Genomic DNA, 17,689 nt, shown 5'->3' on the forward strand with positions numbered 1-17,689 from the left:
CAAGATGAGGTCAGTGCTTTATCATTTGACTTTTTCCAGAACATGTTCTCCTGTCCTGTCTTATCTGTTCAGCAGCTTCGAGGTTTTGAACAGAATTCTCATTACACCTTCCATCATATGGATGTGATAACCTCTGGTGAAAACACACGTGTGTTAGGCGAGACCTTTCAGCCTAAAATAGATCCACAGCGCAGCCTTGTATCACCGCCTCAGGACAGTTAGAGGTTATCAGGCCACAGCAGTTGACTCGGTTATAAATCACAGCCCACAGCATCAAGTGGCCTGAGCTGGTTTAATAAAGACAAGTGAAATATGAGCATGGGCGAAGGTAGTCGAGATCTGTGGGGATACAGTCAGTGGGAAGCAGGAAGAGGATCAAATAAAGCATTTAGCCTCTAATTATATAAAAGCATTGAAAATGTGGTAAAATGTGCTTTTGAACTGATGGAAGAAATTCAGTCAAAGGGTCAGTGCTGCAATATGATTGTACTAAATATGAAAAAACTATAGGGTTTAATAAATTACGACTCTTGGGTCTTGAGTGTATCCAGTCTGACTTTTTTCAGATCAGTGATGTAGAGAAGAGGTTCAGTCCAGGTGCTGCCTGCTCTTGGTAACACCTGCATGTCAACACTGTATTATTTCCAGCCTGGGTGAAAGTCTAGATGATAGACTCTTATGTACTATTGTTTAAACATCTATCATCTAAACTATGATAATTATGATAATACCTTCACTTTAGCAGTTTTTGAAAGTTAATTTTATTTCTTTGTTTTCATGACTAACATGATCCAACTGATACTAACCTATGAATCCCCACAGGGGACACACAGGACGATAAAAGTTCCTTCCAGGAAATCTGAGGGATGAATAACAAAAAATATGAAAAAGAAAATAGAAATTTACACAGTTAGTTTTTTCTTTACAGACATCATAACCTTGAGCACCATAGACAGATTCCTCCTACTGTTGTGACTGAAAGCAAACAAAATTATTCATTTATTTTTAATTTCTTTACATTTCTTCCACCCTGTGACTCTTGCATTTGTAGGTTGCAGGGTTTGTGTATGTGTTTCTCTTCACTTCCTCCTTTCTCTATCTCTCGTTTGCAAATGTTAACCTGTGCCTGTGCACCCAGCAGCTCTCCCTCACACACCACACATTCACATGTTTATTTAGTTTAGTGTTTACAGCAGTATGGTTTTCTCTTTTTTCTATGTGCAAGTTCAGTAACGAAGATTTGTATTCACTCATTTGCCTGTTTCCCAGTGTGTTAAGATCTAAATCAGCCTTCTGCAAGCCAGTCAGTCTCTGCTATGTGTTTTATTTAATTTGTGGCTTTCAGACTCACCAGCCTCCCAAGCCTCATCCTAGCCTCCATCTTCATCTTCACCACCACCAACATCTAAACTCTGGGAGATCCTGCTCCACTTTCTAGCACTGCTGGGTCTCAGCTCTGCTGTGATGCTTAATCTAATTCTCATCACTGCATAGCTTTTAGTTAAATTCTCTGTCTGAATAACTCATGATCATGTTTTCCAAATAGAAATAAAACTGGATATTTATTTAGATGAAAGCATCTCAAATCAAATCCACTATCATTACAAGAGAAAATACTCAAATCCACTGATGTGGTTCATTTTTACACTGCACGAATTACACATAAAGCAATAAACGGCCTACTTTGTGACAATGTTCTAAAGCTATTTACATATTGTGTGTGTTTGCTGGTGTATACGAGTTACATTACATTACATATATATATATATGTGTGTGTGTGTGTGTAAATATATTTATCTCTTGTGGTTTTAAGTCAAGTGTCGTATTGATATAGATGTCAGAAAGAAAAATTAATGTGAGGACAGACCAACTGGAGTTTGGGAGCAGCGCGATCGTTCCTGGGTCTGATATGAATATTATCTAATCAGGAAGTGCACTCACACGCCTCTGTCAGAGGATCACAGCTCTTAAATCGCTGAAGGTTATGGAGCCATAGCAGCACTGGTTACGCTTTCCTTCTAATGCAATAAGTTAAATATACAAATATTTAAGTATGGAAGGAAAATCTTCTAAGAAAGTAAACAAACAAAAAAAGTAAGGCCAGTTAAAAATGCAAAGCTGTGTCTCGTGGGAAAGTAAATTTACACAATAAACATTAACACTTGAACCAAAGCGTTTGTTTTGTCAGGTTAACAGTCAAAAACAAAAGCATGTGTAGTTTTAATGATAACCATATCTAATCTGAGCTTTCAGAGACGGCATGTGCAACACAGTCAGCAGGTCTGCCTTTGAAAGGCTCTGAGGTGTATCAGGAGAGCTGGCATTTGGCACCTAAATAGCTGAGATGACTCACATATGCTGGACTGTATTGAGTAAACAGACACCATGTGAGGCTGTTTGACATTGTCAACATCATACTGTTTCAGATTTCTGTGAACTTTCTCTGCACCGCCTTGAATCCTTCCAGATTTAATATTTAGAGGCTACTCGCTGATTGAAATATGTCACTCTGTTTTGTTCTACACAGAGAGTCAACTGATGTTTGCGGGATATAACTGAAACCAGAACCAATTATGTCTCTCCTTTGATGACCTTGATGAGTTCAGACTCCTCTGATGAAGCCAGCCGTCTGATGCAAGGCTGGATCGATCAATTGGTTTGCACCAGTTGATGAACATGATTGAATTTGGCTCCTGCGGTTATGTCTCTCATGTAACATCCACACAGCATGCTAACAACTACATCCTCATGTTACTGCACAGCAAGTGGCTGCACTTTTATTCAAACAGATATGTTATTTGTATTGTTGCGATAGAAAAAAGTCAAACTTCAAGTAGAGTACATGTCAAACTGGCCATTTCATCTTTTATTCTTAGAAACTGTGTGTACATATGAGCAATTCATGTAATTAACATTACAAGAGAATTTTATTTGCTGTACATTAGAAACTATCTGTGCTAGCAGGCTGTGTAATTCCACACAATAAAGGCAGTAAAGTCCACTTTCTCTTGCTTAAACTCGGTTAGACATGCTTTCCCCTGGAAACGTTTCATGTTTAATTGTGTTTCTGTGTCAGTATTTAAACTGAATTTGCAGAAGCTGTTGTAAACTGAAGACTTCCTTCAAATGAAGCATTAACTTCACACTGACGTGACTGTAATTACAGATTTCGCTAGTTTGTTGACATCCATTGTAATTAGGACTGTCAAATCAAACTCTTCAGACTTGATGCTAAAATGTACAGAGCTGGCAGCAAAAGGAAGAAAACATAATCATTAAGAGGGATGCCATCACTCTAACAAGTCAGTGCTAATATTCCATACTTATATGACCCCATATTCAGTGAATATAGTGCTGGCACATTGTTCACATCATTAAACCTTTGACAGTTGCATCAATGTAGCAGTTCTTCACACTAGTGGCGACTCATAAAAAGACCAGCAAAGATGATGACAAAATGACAATAAAATGTAACAACTTTAAAAAAATCCATCCATCCATTTTCTGGCATGTATCTGCAGTTCATCCACCTGAACACCAAGGTGATCTCACGCCCGTCATCTGAGAGATCTCCAGTATAAACTATCCTGGCGACTTTTCCTACCAGGGCATGCCAGGAACACTTCACCTAGGAGATGTCCTGGGATAATCCTGGTCAAATGGAAAAATCATCTTACCTGGCTTCTTTTGATGTTGAGGAGTAGTGGCTCTACTCTGATCCCTCCCAGATAACTAATCTCCTCACCCTATAGCTAAGGGAGGATAGATACTATATCTTTAATTTACAATATAAAGTTCCTAGAGGTAACTGTTGTTGTAATTTGGCACAAAATAAATAAAATTGTACTGAATTGAGCATGGGTTGCTTTTATGCTCAGCATTCTCTTCACCACCACAGATCAGTGCCGCATCCACATCCAGGGATTAAAAATATTAGTGAAAAATAAAGGTGGTGTGAAACAGCTAAACTTACTGCATCGAGTCAACCAAATTATTTCTCATATATGCTAATGTTATAATGCTGATGCAGCCTCCACAGCTTCAACTTGGCTCGTTTATTCAACCACCCATGGTATGAGCTCTAATGTTTTCTTGGTTAATGTTCCAAAGGAGTTCCTGATCCTGCACAATAATTCCTCCGCATCACATGTTGGTCAAGGTGGTTAGTGAGAGAAAACGTATGCGTTAAGATGATAAATCATTGAAGATTATTGCTAATTGCTAATGCTAGCTTCAAAAGCAACCAGAAAAAGCTGCTGGGCTCTCAGCTCGAGCTTTTGTGAACGGGATATGGGCACACCCATCAAAACAACAGGGACTACAGATTTCAGTGGAGTAGAGTTCACTTTATGGCATATGACATTTATAGGACAACTACTGTACAAGAAAGAATGCATAGGACTATTAGTAAAGGTAACTGAAAGCTAAAATGTAAAAGACATGATGGCAAATTCTGCTCATTAACACCCACATACTTAAATAACGTCCCCTCTCTGGGGGACGTTCTTATAGTTACATTTACAACTTTGGACTCTATGATAAACTTTCTTCAAGAATAACAAAAATATATTTAAATATATATTCAGTTTTTGGGCAAATGAAATTTAAATTTTTATTTTATCCAAAAATACTGACACAAAAGCTGATTTTTCAGAAATGAAAAAAGTCTTCTATGAGGAATTATACTGATTAACAATAAGCTAGTAAAACAGGCTAACCACAGGCAGGTCTCTTCAGTGTAACATGTACTGAACATAATTAAATGGCACAGCAGTGCTTTAGACAGTATTGCATATATACATTTATCCAGTACATTCGTGCATCATAAAACCAATGACTCACTGACAACATTGTACATTTAGATTAATTCAAAAGCTTAATTTCATGTGTTAACTTTGTGGTTATCAACAATAATCACAACCCAGGCTCAAAAACATGACTTCAATAATTAAATTTATCTGTGCAAACTATCCTTTTAATCTAAGTGAATGCAATCTACCTTAAATGTGTAAAGTGAAAGTAATGTTGAGCCAAAGACACTTGAAACATTTGCTTTGACGATTCTCCTCCCAGTTTTTGTGGCATCAGCAACGTGACTTTCATCTGTGTGTTTGTGTCCAGCAGAGAGCTCGCGCTTCCCTGTCAGAAAAAGCCGACCACTGCACAAGTCTTTGTTCTGCAGCAAAGCCGCAGCTTCATCCCTGCGCTTTGACTTTCAAATGAAGCTCTTGACTGTCTGATACCCAGGGGAACATAATAAATCAGTCAATGGGAGGTTTATCTGTTCCTCAGTGGGATGACCTCCCATTCATCTCCATGTATTGGGGATGAAGGTTCCTCTTAGGACCAGCTTAGGGAACCGCAAACAATAGAAAACAAAAGGTCAGCAAGTATAAACGAGAAAATGTGAACCAAAGTTACTCTGATGGTGTCTGGCGAACTGTGGCACGTTCACCACTGGGATGTCCTCTGCAGTCCATGCCCCTGCAAAAATAAGAAAGAAATGATTTGTTTTTTGGTGTTATATACCCTCTGAAGGATTAAAAAGCTACTCTGGAAGTGTACAGCTTGCTCACTAATGGTGGATATCACCAGCAGAGTTACATGATCACTGGCAACCACTCCCTAGTTTCCCTTCTGCACCCTTTGTGGGTTTATTACTATTTTGTTTGCTTATTCTTTTATTCTTTTACATTATGTAAGAGTATTAGTCTACAAAATGTGGCATTGTATGATGTGGATCATTAACCATTATTGATTTATTTTAGTTTTGGGCATGCGAGGATGGACGATCACCTACTGTCGGCTAAATCTACCTGCGGATACAAACTAACCTGAACTTGACTGGATGTTGAAAAACTAAAAGAAATATTTATAGAAACTTAAAAATAACAAACTTACTTGGAACCATTCACATGCTCATGATTTACTTAAAATATGGCAGCACATACGTGGCTGTTTTTCTTTGCAAATGTAAAAACCAAAACAAACCACAAACACTTCTAATGACATGCTCACAGTCCAACCTGCATATATATATCTATATATATATATAGATATATATATGTATATACATATATATATAAATCCTAAGCACTCCTGAAAAAGTCTAAATGCATATTTTAGCATCTTTAAGTCATTCTCTACATTAACTAATACAATTATATTAAATAAAAGTGACAAATAAAAGTCTAATTTTGCATTTTTGTAGCCCATAAACGTAGAAACACTAGCTGCCTTCCTCCATGAATGAGAGCTGCACACATTTCAGAGACACCTTTAAAGCCTTCAGGCAAGAATTTCACTTTTTTTAAGATAAATAAGCATAGTGAAAACCAGTCCCCCAAATCAAGCACTACCTTTTTCATCAACATTTTTTTCTTTGATTTTTTCCCAGAGGAATGACACAAGAAGTACAGAGTGCGCTCAGTCCAAGAGCATATGCACAGAAGAGGCAGACACAAGGCCTATAGAGAGTGAACGGCACAAGATAAGAAAAAAAAATCCAGACAAAGAAGTGATTCATAGTCAACCTGTAGAAGAAGTTGCTATGGATACAGCAGGACCTGAGAGGTCGGAAATGAGCAGAGGCCATGAAAAGAAAAGCATCTGGAGTCAAGCAGGTGATAAAGAGGAGAACTGCAGAGTGACGAAGGAGGCGAGGCAGCTGCTTTCGACCTACACTCGTCTGTGCGTGCTGTGTTCCCGGCCTCGTTTTATGTTGACGGGGTGCTGCTCCCGCTGTTGGCCGCAGAGCCAATGGAAGCTCTGGGAATGACGATGTCAAAGGACGGGTCCGGTAGCTGCTGCTGCGTGAAGTCATAAGAAGGGCCATGACAAAAACATCCAAGAATAGGGACGGAGTGTGTTTGCAACTGCCTGCTTGAATTCAAATGACTTCTTAAAGCTTTTACATGAAACATAACCTTCATGCCCCTGGTGGTTCACTGCATTTAAAAACAAATGGGTCATTTTAAAAAACCTTTTCACAGAAATCGCATACTAACTCTTGAGATGTGTCTCAGATATTACCGCAGCAGGTACCGGACATTTGAAAAAGTATGAGAGAGCAGACTTTATTTTGCTTGCAAAGGAAGCAGCACAGAAAGCAAAAATACACTAAAACCTTTCAGTATATGATTTCTGCATGTACACTTGTAGCATTAACTAACTAGATAGCTGCCAGGATTTTGAGTTAACTGTGTTTTCCACTAAATAAACCCTGACTGTGCACTGATACTACACTTAAAATGCATTTCAATGGTGACCTTGTATACAAAGTCATTAAGGGACTAAATCTCACCTTCCAGTACTTACTCAGATACCACTGACATAAACACTGTATAAAAAAAAGCTTCTGTCACAGATTTCACTTCATGGTTTGTATCAAAAGTGCACATTCTGTTTAATTTACAGCAGGGGCGATTCTCTTTTATGGTTAGACAAAAAGTTAGATTAGATAACTTCGGTCATTTTGGATGTGTGACAATATCAGATCAACTGAATAACGGCCCGTCACACGGTGTTACCTGATATCCTGGTGTTGCTGTTAGTTGTGGAAAATGGGGGAAAAAGAAAAAGATGCTTCTGTTTATATAAAAGGCTCTTCTGGAACAAATGGTCAGCATGTCAAGTGTTTTCTTTATTAATTTATGGAGTATAATAAATATTTCATCAAGTTAGATTTGCTGTTAGCCAGATTTATATTAGTCATGTTAGTTAACTTCTTGGCTAACGCTAACTGCTTAGCCAATGTGATTGGTCAGTTGCAACATTGATCCTGGACCAAAATTGTTATCATGACATAGGAACAACACCAGCGTGGGGAAATCTGATTGTGCCCAGTCACACAGGCCTTGAGACAGAGCCACGACCATCTAGCAACCAAAGGTAGTTTGGGAAAAATGAGCATTCCCAGAGATTGTTGTGAACAGTTGCTGGGGACTGAGAGCAGAAAATGATTGGCTGGAAAAACTACAGGCAACAAAATCAATCTCAAGGAGGTTTCTGGTGCAACAGATTTCATCCACTGACACTGAAACCATCATGAACTACTGCCAACCAGCTGGTCACACCACATGCAATATGGTGGACAACGTTAGCTCGTTCAGTTACTTTAATCTGTGACCTCATTGCACCATTTTTAAGGAGTTTGTGATATTAGTCGGTAGTTTCAGGCCTCACATGCTGACAGGATGTTTATTTTGTGTCCTTATTACTACAGTTTAGTTTAAGGTGGGTCTAAATCATTACTGATCAGTTGGGAAAGTCTCTCATTTATATACAGACTGTGGTCAGAAGTTGAAACCATCACATGACCTCTGCACTTTTGCTTTTCTAAGAAGAACAAATGCTCTTTAGTCACGAGGTTGGCTCAACCCTAAAGTGTCCCTGGTGTTCTGGTCTTTACAGACACTAATGGTGCGCATAATTTACAAAATAAATGCCATGTTGTATTAAATGAGCCTTGAATCTAATGATTATATAATGGACTTTTTTCTATAACCTGAGGAAACGCCTCCAGCTGGATGTTTAACACCTGGCATCTGTGACATTAGAATTAAAGCTGTGATTTAAGCCACACGTGCTCCTAACAACTTTTAAATGTCCACCTGTTTTATTCATACGCCCATGTTTCTTTGCCTGTTGTTAATCAAAATGCAAATATGGACTAAAAAAGCCTTGGACGTGATGGTTGTTGGTGTTATGTGTATCTGGTGTTATTGAGGTTTTCATGCTCTTCAAAAACTGTAAATGGTTACTGTCACCACTTCCTTATTTCCATAAAAATTTGCTTAGTGTAGAAAACAGGTATGTGTGCGAGTGGACTGGTCATATTCAAATGTGTTTTTCTGTGAATGTATCACTTTTATACTCACATTTCCAACTCCTTTGCTGATGAGCGCCAGCTCAGTGGGCTGATACACAGAGTTACGCATCTGACCGGTGTAGCCGCTGTATGGAGACACAGGCTTGGAGTCTGTGATGAACAGACAGAGATAAGAAAATAAATCTTTTAATCACCCAACAATCAGTGTGTGATATCTGTGGCCTCTTAAGTGCTACCCAGCAATAATCCCCTTCATCTTCATATTACAACCTGCCTGCCCTCCATCTTTGAGAAAGTGCCCTGCAGAGATGGACATGATATATCACTAACCCCCATATTAAACAGTTGCCACACCTTTGTCGCCGTGGAGACAGCGCAAACAGATGGTGTAATGATTCTAGTGGGAGTGATACAGCATTCATAGATGTAGTCAGACACTTATTAACAAGAATGATTCAGAAGGTAAAATATTAGGTGGGGAATGATGATTTTCATTTAATGGCAGTTTAGTCATACTGTAGGACGTAATGTAAGTTAATGATTAAAGTCAAATGTGCTCAAACCAAATTCTGAGACTTTTTATGACACACATTAGTCTGTGCTAATCAGGAAAAATGTACATAAGAGACAGAACCTCCTCTGCATTCTTACACATTGTGCTTATCTGTATAGTAACATATTTAGCTTACCATAGCATAGCACAAAGCCAAAGCTACTCTTTCTACCTCTACACCACAGCTACCTAATAATACAAAAAAAAACCCCTTACAGGTTATAAACAAGTACACATGACCTTCCTTGTTACTGTGAACCGTCTTCAATTAGCGATCCCTGACAACTATCAGACTTACTGCTCTGATCCTTTGGGCTGAGCTCAGATCAGCAGATCAGATTCTGTGGAGTCATCGTGTGGGCAGAAAACAACCTTTTCAGGACATTTTGCTGCATATTTTGTTTGTTCTGGTGTTTTTGAGGGCTAGAAAACATTCACTCATCAGCGCAAGGTCATCGTGAGAGGCAGAGTTTGTAATAACACTAAAGCGAACCTCATAAGGATGGCTATTGTGTGAAAATGCGTCAGGGTGAATGCTCTGAAGAGCTCCGACACCGTTCGGTTTGCTGACCGGGGGAAATGTTTGCCTTTAGGAAACAAATCGTGCGTAGCTGCTCTGAAGAACTTTTATTTCACGGTCATATTGTATACGGCTGCTGCAGGAAAATCAGGAATATTTTCTGTAATCATCAACCTTAGCTCAGAATATCTTTTGTTTCTGGTGAACCTCTGATTTGGTTTTATTGCTGCTATGTAAATGTTATTGCATCACATTCAAGGAAATAAAAGACGGAGCTCAACTACCACCAAAAACATCAGCTCCACTTTGCTTTGATGAAACAAATAACACTGAATACCTCGAAGCAACACAACATTTCTTCTTGGAAATTACGTGAGCAGCTTTAACAAGGACAAAATCACCACAGCTTGTAGTCTTTATCTCTTTCACAAAGGAGAGAAGATGAATCGATGAATTCATGTATTTCCAAAATCCAAATTGTTTTTAGTTTTTTTCTTGTTTGCCTCAAACTGGCCTTGATGTGAGATCCACACCTTTACCCAATCATAGCTTATAAATTCCAAAACATGATTTTTAAACTTTAGACTAGTTTTAAGGTTCAGAATTGTAAGTTTGTAAAAATGTGGCATTGGGTCATTCATGAATTCATCTATTCAGTAAAAAATCACCGAAACATCCATAAAAAAATCTGTAAACTGTATTTTAAACAGCCTTAAGCACTTGGAGAACTGATCTCACGTGTTAGTTTAGACATTTATGTACTCATTTTTAATGCTCTAAGACTCTTAAAATCCCCCTTGTCAAAATTATGCTCAGTCTTGTGTTCCTCATCTAATTTTAGGTCTTTTGACTGGTTTTTATTTTGACCACTGTAACCAGCTTTGGGTCTATTTGTCCTTGGATTCTTTTAAATGATGCCTCTGTGGATTCAGGTGTCCCATCTGAAGATCTACTTTGGACCAGGTGCAAAATTTTGAAACCATAAAGACTCATGACGATGTTAGAATCCCTTTATAACAGTTGAACCAATAAAACCCTTCAAAGTTAAGCGTACTTGTGAAGTTGCTTGTTTGAAGGTTTTCTACAGCAACTCCAAGGCTAAGCTACATACCTTGGTTGGATTCGTCCATGGAGAAAGCCTTATTTTCCACATACACGTTCTGGGAGGACTGTCCCTTCAGGATCGTCTCGTATCCGACTCCTTGGTTTTGGTAAAAATTTTCTGTGTAGTCTTGTTGACTCTCATCGTCACTGTTCAGACAGCAGATGTCGGGAATGGTGTAGATGATAATGAAGACCCAGGCGTTTGCTACCAAAGCGATGGCTAAGGTTGGGTCATCCCACGTCGGATTCCCGGTTTTCCCATTCCCATACACGTACATGACGATCCACACCACCCAAATACCCACTGAAAAGAGGCTCGTCACAAGGATGCAAGCGCCTTCCTTCTTCCACTGTGTGTGTTTGCCCATCATGATGGTCAGACTCGCCACCATCACAGCCAGGATCAGCACCATCACGTAGATGAGCGCCATGACAAAGTCCTCGTTAGCAATGTCACAAGGCACGGCTATAGCTGTGCTAGTTTGAGCTGTGGTGTTGGAAGACACAATTGTAATTATCAGCCATTCTGTGTTGATGATCACCTCCACCAGCCACAGCCCCAGCGCCCCAAGACACAAGACCCAAACTCGAGGCCCGCTGTTCCGTCTGGCCAGGATGTTCAGCCTCACACACTGCATCAGCTGGGAGGCGAAGCAGCCGCTGAACAGCACCCCGAAGAGGAACCTCCGTGAAGCACAAGTGGAGAAGTTCTTTCCCACGATGAAGGCAAAGGTTAGGCAGAAGAGACCAGCAGTGCAGATCAGGAAGAAGGCGTGAAGAGCCACCGAGCTCTTGCGGTTGTAGTCTTTATGGAAGGGCAGGCTGGCCAGCAGCGAGATGAGGAGCACGAAGGAGAAGACGATACCAGCTGCCGCTAAGGCCTCCAGCACGATGCCCCATGCAGCTTCAGTGCTACACAGATTGTAATAAATGGAATCCACGTTCGGGCCGCAGCCCTGAGGGGTCATGTTGCTGGCCATGGAGCCTGAGACGAGTTGCTCTGGGACTCTAGCAGCACCTGTTCAGATGGACAAACAGGGAATGTCTGGGAGAGACATGATAGGGACAGATTTTAACAAAGAGCTAAACCACGTCACCAAAGCTGCATTAAGATACAGTTGCCTACACCCAGCTGAGCAAATATCACACTTGCATGAGTCAACAGACAGAATGTCGTCATGTTATCCTGGAAAATGTTCTGTAAAAGGGAGCTTTGCTTTTATTTAGAGCTTCACAGAATCAGAGGTCTGCAGTCACACTTCAAAAATGTGGGAGGAATGTCAACGCTGGGCTTTTTCCCAACTCTAATGTTAATGATTAACACATCTGTCAACAGACATTGTTTCTGTACATTTACACAACAGTGAGAAAAAAGTGCGTTGAACCTGAGGCTCACCTGGTAAAACTGGTCAAATCAAATCCAAAGGTGTTGCTTTTTTAGTGTTTCCTGCTGAATTACATAAAATCTGAGCATCTGTTTTGGGAATAAACATCTCTGCAATTCTGGTTTTGTCTTTCTGCCTTGTCTGGCTGTTTCTCTTTGTCCCCATCAGATCCAATTACACTAAACTGAGGACGGTCTCGGAGCCAAATCGATAGACGCGCCGTGCGGACATTCAGTCTTTCTGACCTTCTGTTACTCAATCAGGAAGACGGATCATTGTGGAACAAAGAGGCCAATATATTCTTTTTCTACATGTCCTCCGCTCTGTCACCCCTCAAATAGACAGAATGAGAACTAATACATTTACTCCCAGTTTCAGGGTGTGACCACTGATCAAACAAAGTTCTTAGACCATTCATTTCAATATTTGTTGAGTTGTTTGTTGTAACTGTTCCCGGGGGGAAATATTATACGCATATTTAAGGCACATCTGCAATTTCAATACTTTTGTTTTCTAAACTTTTTAGGCCTTTTTTGAGGATTTTTTTGCCGGTGAAACTTTGGAGAATGTCAAATGATGTCTTGCCAGAATCGGCCCGGTAAAAACTCCAACTGGGTACACAGCCTGTTGGCTATGTTTGGAGAATGTGAAGAAGGGCATACATTTTGGGCTTGTAGCTGTAATTTCATACATGTGACATCTTTTTCATACTACAGCAATAAAGTAATAGCTAAACAATCAAATAACAAAGAAGTTCTTGTTTTTTCACTATATACTTAAGAAATGTCAATTTTTTTAATTTTTTTTCCTGTGAATTAAAAAAATCATCCAACTTTATACTAACAGGCCATTCTGGGCAATGAGCTACCAGACTTTTTGTAATTCTGGACATTAACTGCTTTAATTTTAAGAAATTAAGTCACGCTGACAGGTTTCTTTCATTTCTTTCAGCAGCATTTCTTTATCATGTGGAAAAACTGAGATATACCGTTGACATTGCACTTATTTTTCTTATATTGAGATAACTCAGGGATTAAATGTGAAGTTCCTTCACACTCACAGAAAGGGGATTTTCACTCGTTTGACCCACTTAGGATCAAAGTGGGCTATATGTGGCCCACACCCCTGAATTAATACAAGACATTGAATCTGATTGTTGTAATAACTGAAAATGTAACCAAAGAAATGTAATCTGTAAACTGGATTTTAAAGAGTCAAAAGGTCCTTCAGTTTTTTCTAATATATGATATATGTTTAGCTACTTTACCACAAACTCGCACAGGTAAAACCTACTTTGTGTCCTTCTAGATGGTTTTTTTGCCAGGCAAGACTCAATCAGGCTTCTACACTTTCACCAGCACAGACAAGACTTACACTCGAGGTACTAAATTTAACAGTCCAGCTAATACTCCTCTACTCCTTTAAACTCTTATATGGCCTTTTTAATGAAGTCAACCTACTAATCCTATTCACTGTAGCTTAAAAAAATGTGTATATAAAGAAAGAAGCCACTTATAACAGTCAGAATAACTTAGTGAGTCAAAATTATGAGGTGACACTAAAATGGGACGACAAGTTTAGCATTACTATGACTACAAGCCAAGTGCCAGACACAGAATACTGTGACTGAAGGTAATACAGAGGCCCATATTGCATCCTGCACAGGTATAGTACATTTTAATCCATTTGCTGTGGTGCTGTCCTCAGGTCTAGGTATAACTCTGTCGTGTATTTCTCATACTGATATCTAACCTTATCCAGAGACCATGGGATCACAGGAGTGGATTTTCCATCAGGAAAACGGATATTTTAATGAAGTAGAAATAACGTAAATCAAATTATTTCCGCATGGATAATTAGATCGAGTTGGTCCTGGTATGAACTGAAGAGCATGCTGCAATTCTACAAGACAACAAGGGTCGGGATGAACTTTACTTAAATCTGATTTTCTACATTATACAACTGAATCTTTGTTATATTCTGCACCCCCCCCTAAACTTTCAGCTGTACAATAATCAAACACAACAATGTATAACTTAAGTATTTGAAAGTAAGAGCTAACGTGTCTATGTGCTGAGTTTGTTTCCCATCTAAACACAGCATTTTCAAAATCTATTTTAATAGAATTGTTTTCAGTGAATAACTTTTCTTTAGTTGGCACAAACGGTCTTCCACACCTGATACCCTGCCTGCTCTCTCTCTCTCTAAATACTCAGAAAATATTGAAATCAATCTGAAGCAAAGCTCAGAAACAGGCAGCAAAGCTTCAGTGAACGTGAATAAAGGCTGTGATGGCTGTGAGGAGTTTAACTACCTGGCTGTTCTCGGCAGATTTCTCCTGGGCGCGGCTCGTTGGTTTTCACCTGCTGCGAACGCACCGCTATAGTTGGACACAAATTACCCGGAGAAGAAACAAACTGCGGCACAGCTGCTCCGACCGCTCCCAAGTTTATGAATCCTTTCACGAGCTTTTCCTCTCAGTGTGACTCTCGTCATCCCCTCTCCACCTCTCCCACCTCTCCCCTCTTTCTCTCTCCGAGCACGCACGCAGACGCACACGCGCGCACTGCTGTTTTCATCACTTCAGAGGACACTACAGCGACCTACCCTCACTTCCGGGAGACTTAACCGAACCTTAATCCACGAATCATTTTCTTGAAGCGTTTATGGCCTGATTTGTATCTGATTTGTATCAAATATTCTAGGATATTATGTAGCATGTTACACAGCTTTGAGCACAAATATCCATAAAAACAGGTTAGAAACAGCCTTCAAAATATTGTTTAATATTATTGAATCACATCCTAACACACTGAATGTTATCGACTCCTATCTGTTGTAGCAGCAAGGCTACAGCTGCACTGTAAATCAAACACATTAGCACATTAACTTTAAAAAACGGCAAAAGTCGTGACGTGCTAGAAATGCGTGTGGATTAGTGCAGGGAACAATGGGCATGTGCAGCAGCGGCTACAGGCGAAAAAGAGAGTAAATACTGTTTTGTATAAATACCTCATTTGCAAAAGAAATTAAAGAAGCATTTAGACTCTTGATAGAAGTCATTATCATACTCTGTAAGTTTTGAAATACAAAATACACCTAAAATAAAAGTATTTTCTCACTTGTGGCGCCCTTCACAGTAATAAACATGTTTTTCTCCAGTGAAAGGTCACTCAGTTCTGTATGAGTACCTCACACCTTAAATGGCACCTTTTCTATTTGTTCCCTCTGAAAGGCTTCCACACAGAAGCTGTGAGCTCAGCCAATTTCAGCCCCAGCCTTCACTCACAGGAACAGTTTCTGTTTTATTGCTTTGTGGTGGTAGCTTCCAGGACACTGCCGCATTTTCCCCACTGAAAGCGTCCCTGAAAGGGTCACACACAGAGGACACTTTATCTGGATTTGCTCACAACCAACTCTTAAGTCACTCTTCCACTGATAATTGATAAACAGACATTTTGAGTGAACAGCTGGTCTACCTGAACGCGTGAGTGGTGTGTAGAGACATCTAGTGGAGGATTCGAAGAATTCAGCAGCAGGTGAAGGACGCCAACACCTGCTCGCGTTTATTTCTACAAATCATCTTTAAGAATCTCTCCTCCAATCTCCTTTGTAGAAAATCTGAATGCAGTCCTGTGAAAAAAAAAAGTTTGTCATGGGAAAAATGTACTTCTAATTAATTGATTAACTGTTCATCATCAAATGTTAGCGCCTCTGTAGAGGTTTTGGCAGTTTGTTGGTCTGAAGCATTCAGGTGTGTGTTAACACATCGCCACAATCTTCCCAGGAGTCGACATCCCAGCAAATTCACCGGAAGGTTATACTGTGCAATGCTCAGAGATACTTCAAAAACACAGGAGCTCCATCTCTGCAGGCTATTAAAGTTCACGACGACACATTTATTTCTTTTCTGCAAAATTCATTCGTCATTTCATTTTTAGTTTCTTGACCATCAAATGAAAAAAAAAAAAAAAAACCCCAAACAGTAAATCCTGGTAAAGTTAATAAATAAAAGTAAATCAGAATTCAATAAAGACGAAGCACAGTTTCATATTAAATGGGGGATGTGATAAGCTGCCAGTTTGTCCAGATTTTGACAATTCGAGAAAAGCTTTTATTTTGCTGTCTGGCGATACCTCTGTTAGCCCAGAGAGGGCAGCAAGCTCATTTTCTACTCATTCTCAATCATTTTAATGCTGCTTCACAGATAAAAAGAGCTGCTGTGGTTAGCACTGCGGCCTCACAGTAAGAAGCTCAGACTTCCTCATGCAGTCCAAAGACGTGCATATTAGGTTCATTAGTGATTCTAAAGCACCCGTGGATGTGAGAGTATGAGGCAGACTGCCTCTTTGCAATGCCCTGTGACCAGTTAGGACCGGCGACCTGTCCTGGGTCAGGCTACAGCCCACCTGGAGCAATGAGCTCGCTTTATAGTTCAGAGAAAGGATGGACACTGATAATATGATGCATCCTGACTGTTACATTGTTGCAACTGCAACCAAAATGTCAACACTTTTATTATTTAAAGCCTCAACACAGACAGAAGCTAGAAAGTCTTAAAAGCTCTTTACCACTAACAGAATGTTGTGATGCTCGCTGCAGGTGAGGAATGTGTATATATGTGCGATAATCAACCCTCTGTGATTCTCATGCAGTAAAAAACCTCTTTTGAAATCGAGCTGTAAGCGCTGACAGTACAGGTGAAGAATTAGGTGCATGTGAGGTTTTGGGGGAATGATTAAAAGACCAGTCCACACAGACTCTCGTGCTTGTAAATCAACTTCTGATGCTTCCTGCCTCATTTACCTCAGTGAGGCTGCTGGCTTCTTTATTCACCATTCTCATTCTCACTTTTCAGCTCCTCCATCTGGCTATCACTGATAGGAATTATGCTTTCAGGTTTCCATTCTCTAAAATTAGGTCCTTCACCTGGCCTTGGAACCAAACAGTTTTTCTTTGAGAGCTAAACTTCTCTTTGCTTCCTTCCAGCAGAGCCCTGGTGTCCATCAGTTGTCTGTTTCCAGATAAAGATCAGAAATATTTTGTTAAAGCAAATCCCTGCAGAGGTAGTGATGTATTATTCTTTGTTCTGGCAAGCCCCAGTTCATCACTCAGATTTTTTTCTCTTATTTCAACAGGATATTAAATCTGAAACCGAAGAAAAAGTCAGAGTGAAGACAGATAATGTAAAGACAGATTAAAATAATTATTCGGATTCACTGTGCTGGACTAAAAGATGTCCATAAAACCAACTTTATCCTCCTACAGTGTAATCACCTGGCATCTTCCTTTATTAC

At 39.7% G+C, this 17,689-nt stretch overlaps 1 protein-coding gene across 4 annotated transcripts; it reads right to left on the reverse strand.

Moving 5' to 3' along the window:
* Positions 1-4,325: 4,325 nt before the first annotated feature.
* gprc5c (G protein-coupled receptor, class C, group 5, member C) lies at positions 4,326-14,925 on the reverse strand. Of its 4 annotated transcripts, none has more exons than XM_039616522.1 (5): positions 14,707-14,925; positions 11,015-12,025; positions 8,880-8,980; positions 6,683-6,809; positions 4,326-5,484 (listed from the first exon to the last, which is right to left on the reverse strand). In XM_039616522.1, the coding sequence occupies exons 2-4, from the start codon at positions 11,985-11,987 to the stop codon at positions 6,717-6,719; spliced, it is 1,167 nt and encodes a 388-aa protein (XP_039472456.1). In that variant the 5' UTR covers positions 11,988-12,025; positions 14,707-14,925; the 3' UTR covers positions 4,326-5,484; positions 6,683-6,716. The 4 variants fall into 4 exon arrangements, with proteins under 4 accessions (XP_039472456.1, XP_031606287.1, XP_031606286.1 ...); XM_031750427.2 differs by having other exon boundaries at positions 6,683-6,806; positions 11,015-12,052; XM_031750426.2 differs by having other exon boundaries at positions 11,015-12,052.
* Between the last annotated feature and the right edge of the window lie 2,764 nt (positions 14,926-17,689).

This window comes from Oreochromis aureus, linkage group 8, assembly GCF_013358895.1.
Source record: "Oreochromis aureus strain Israel breed Guangdong linkage group 8, ZZ_aureus, whole genome shotgun sequence".
Taxonomy (NCBI): Eukaryota; Metazoa; Chordata; class Actinopteri; order Cichliformes; family Cichlidae; genus Oreochromis; species Oreochromis aureus.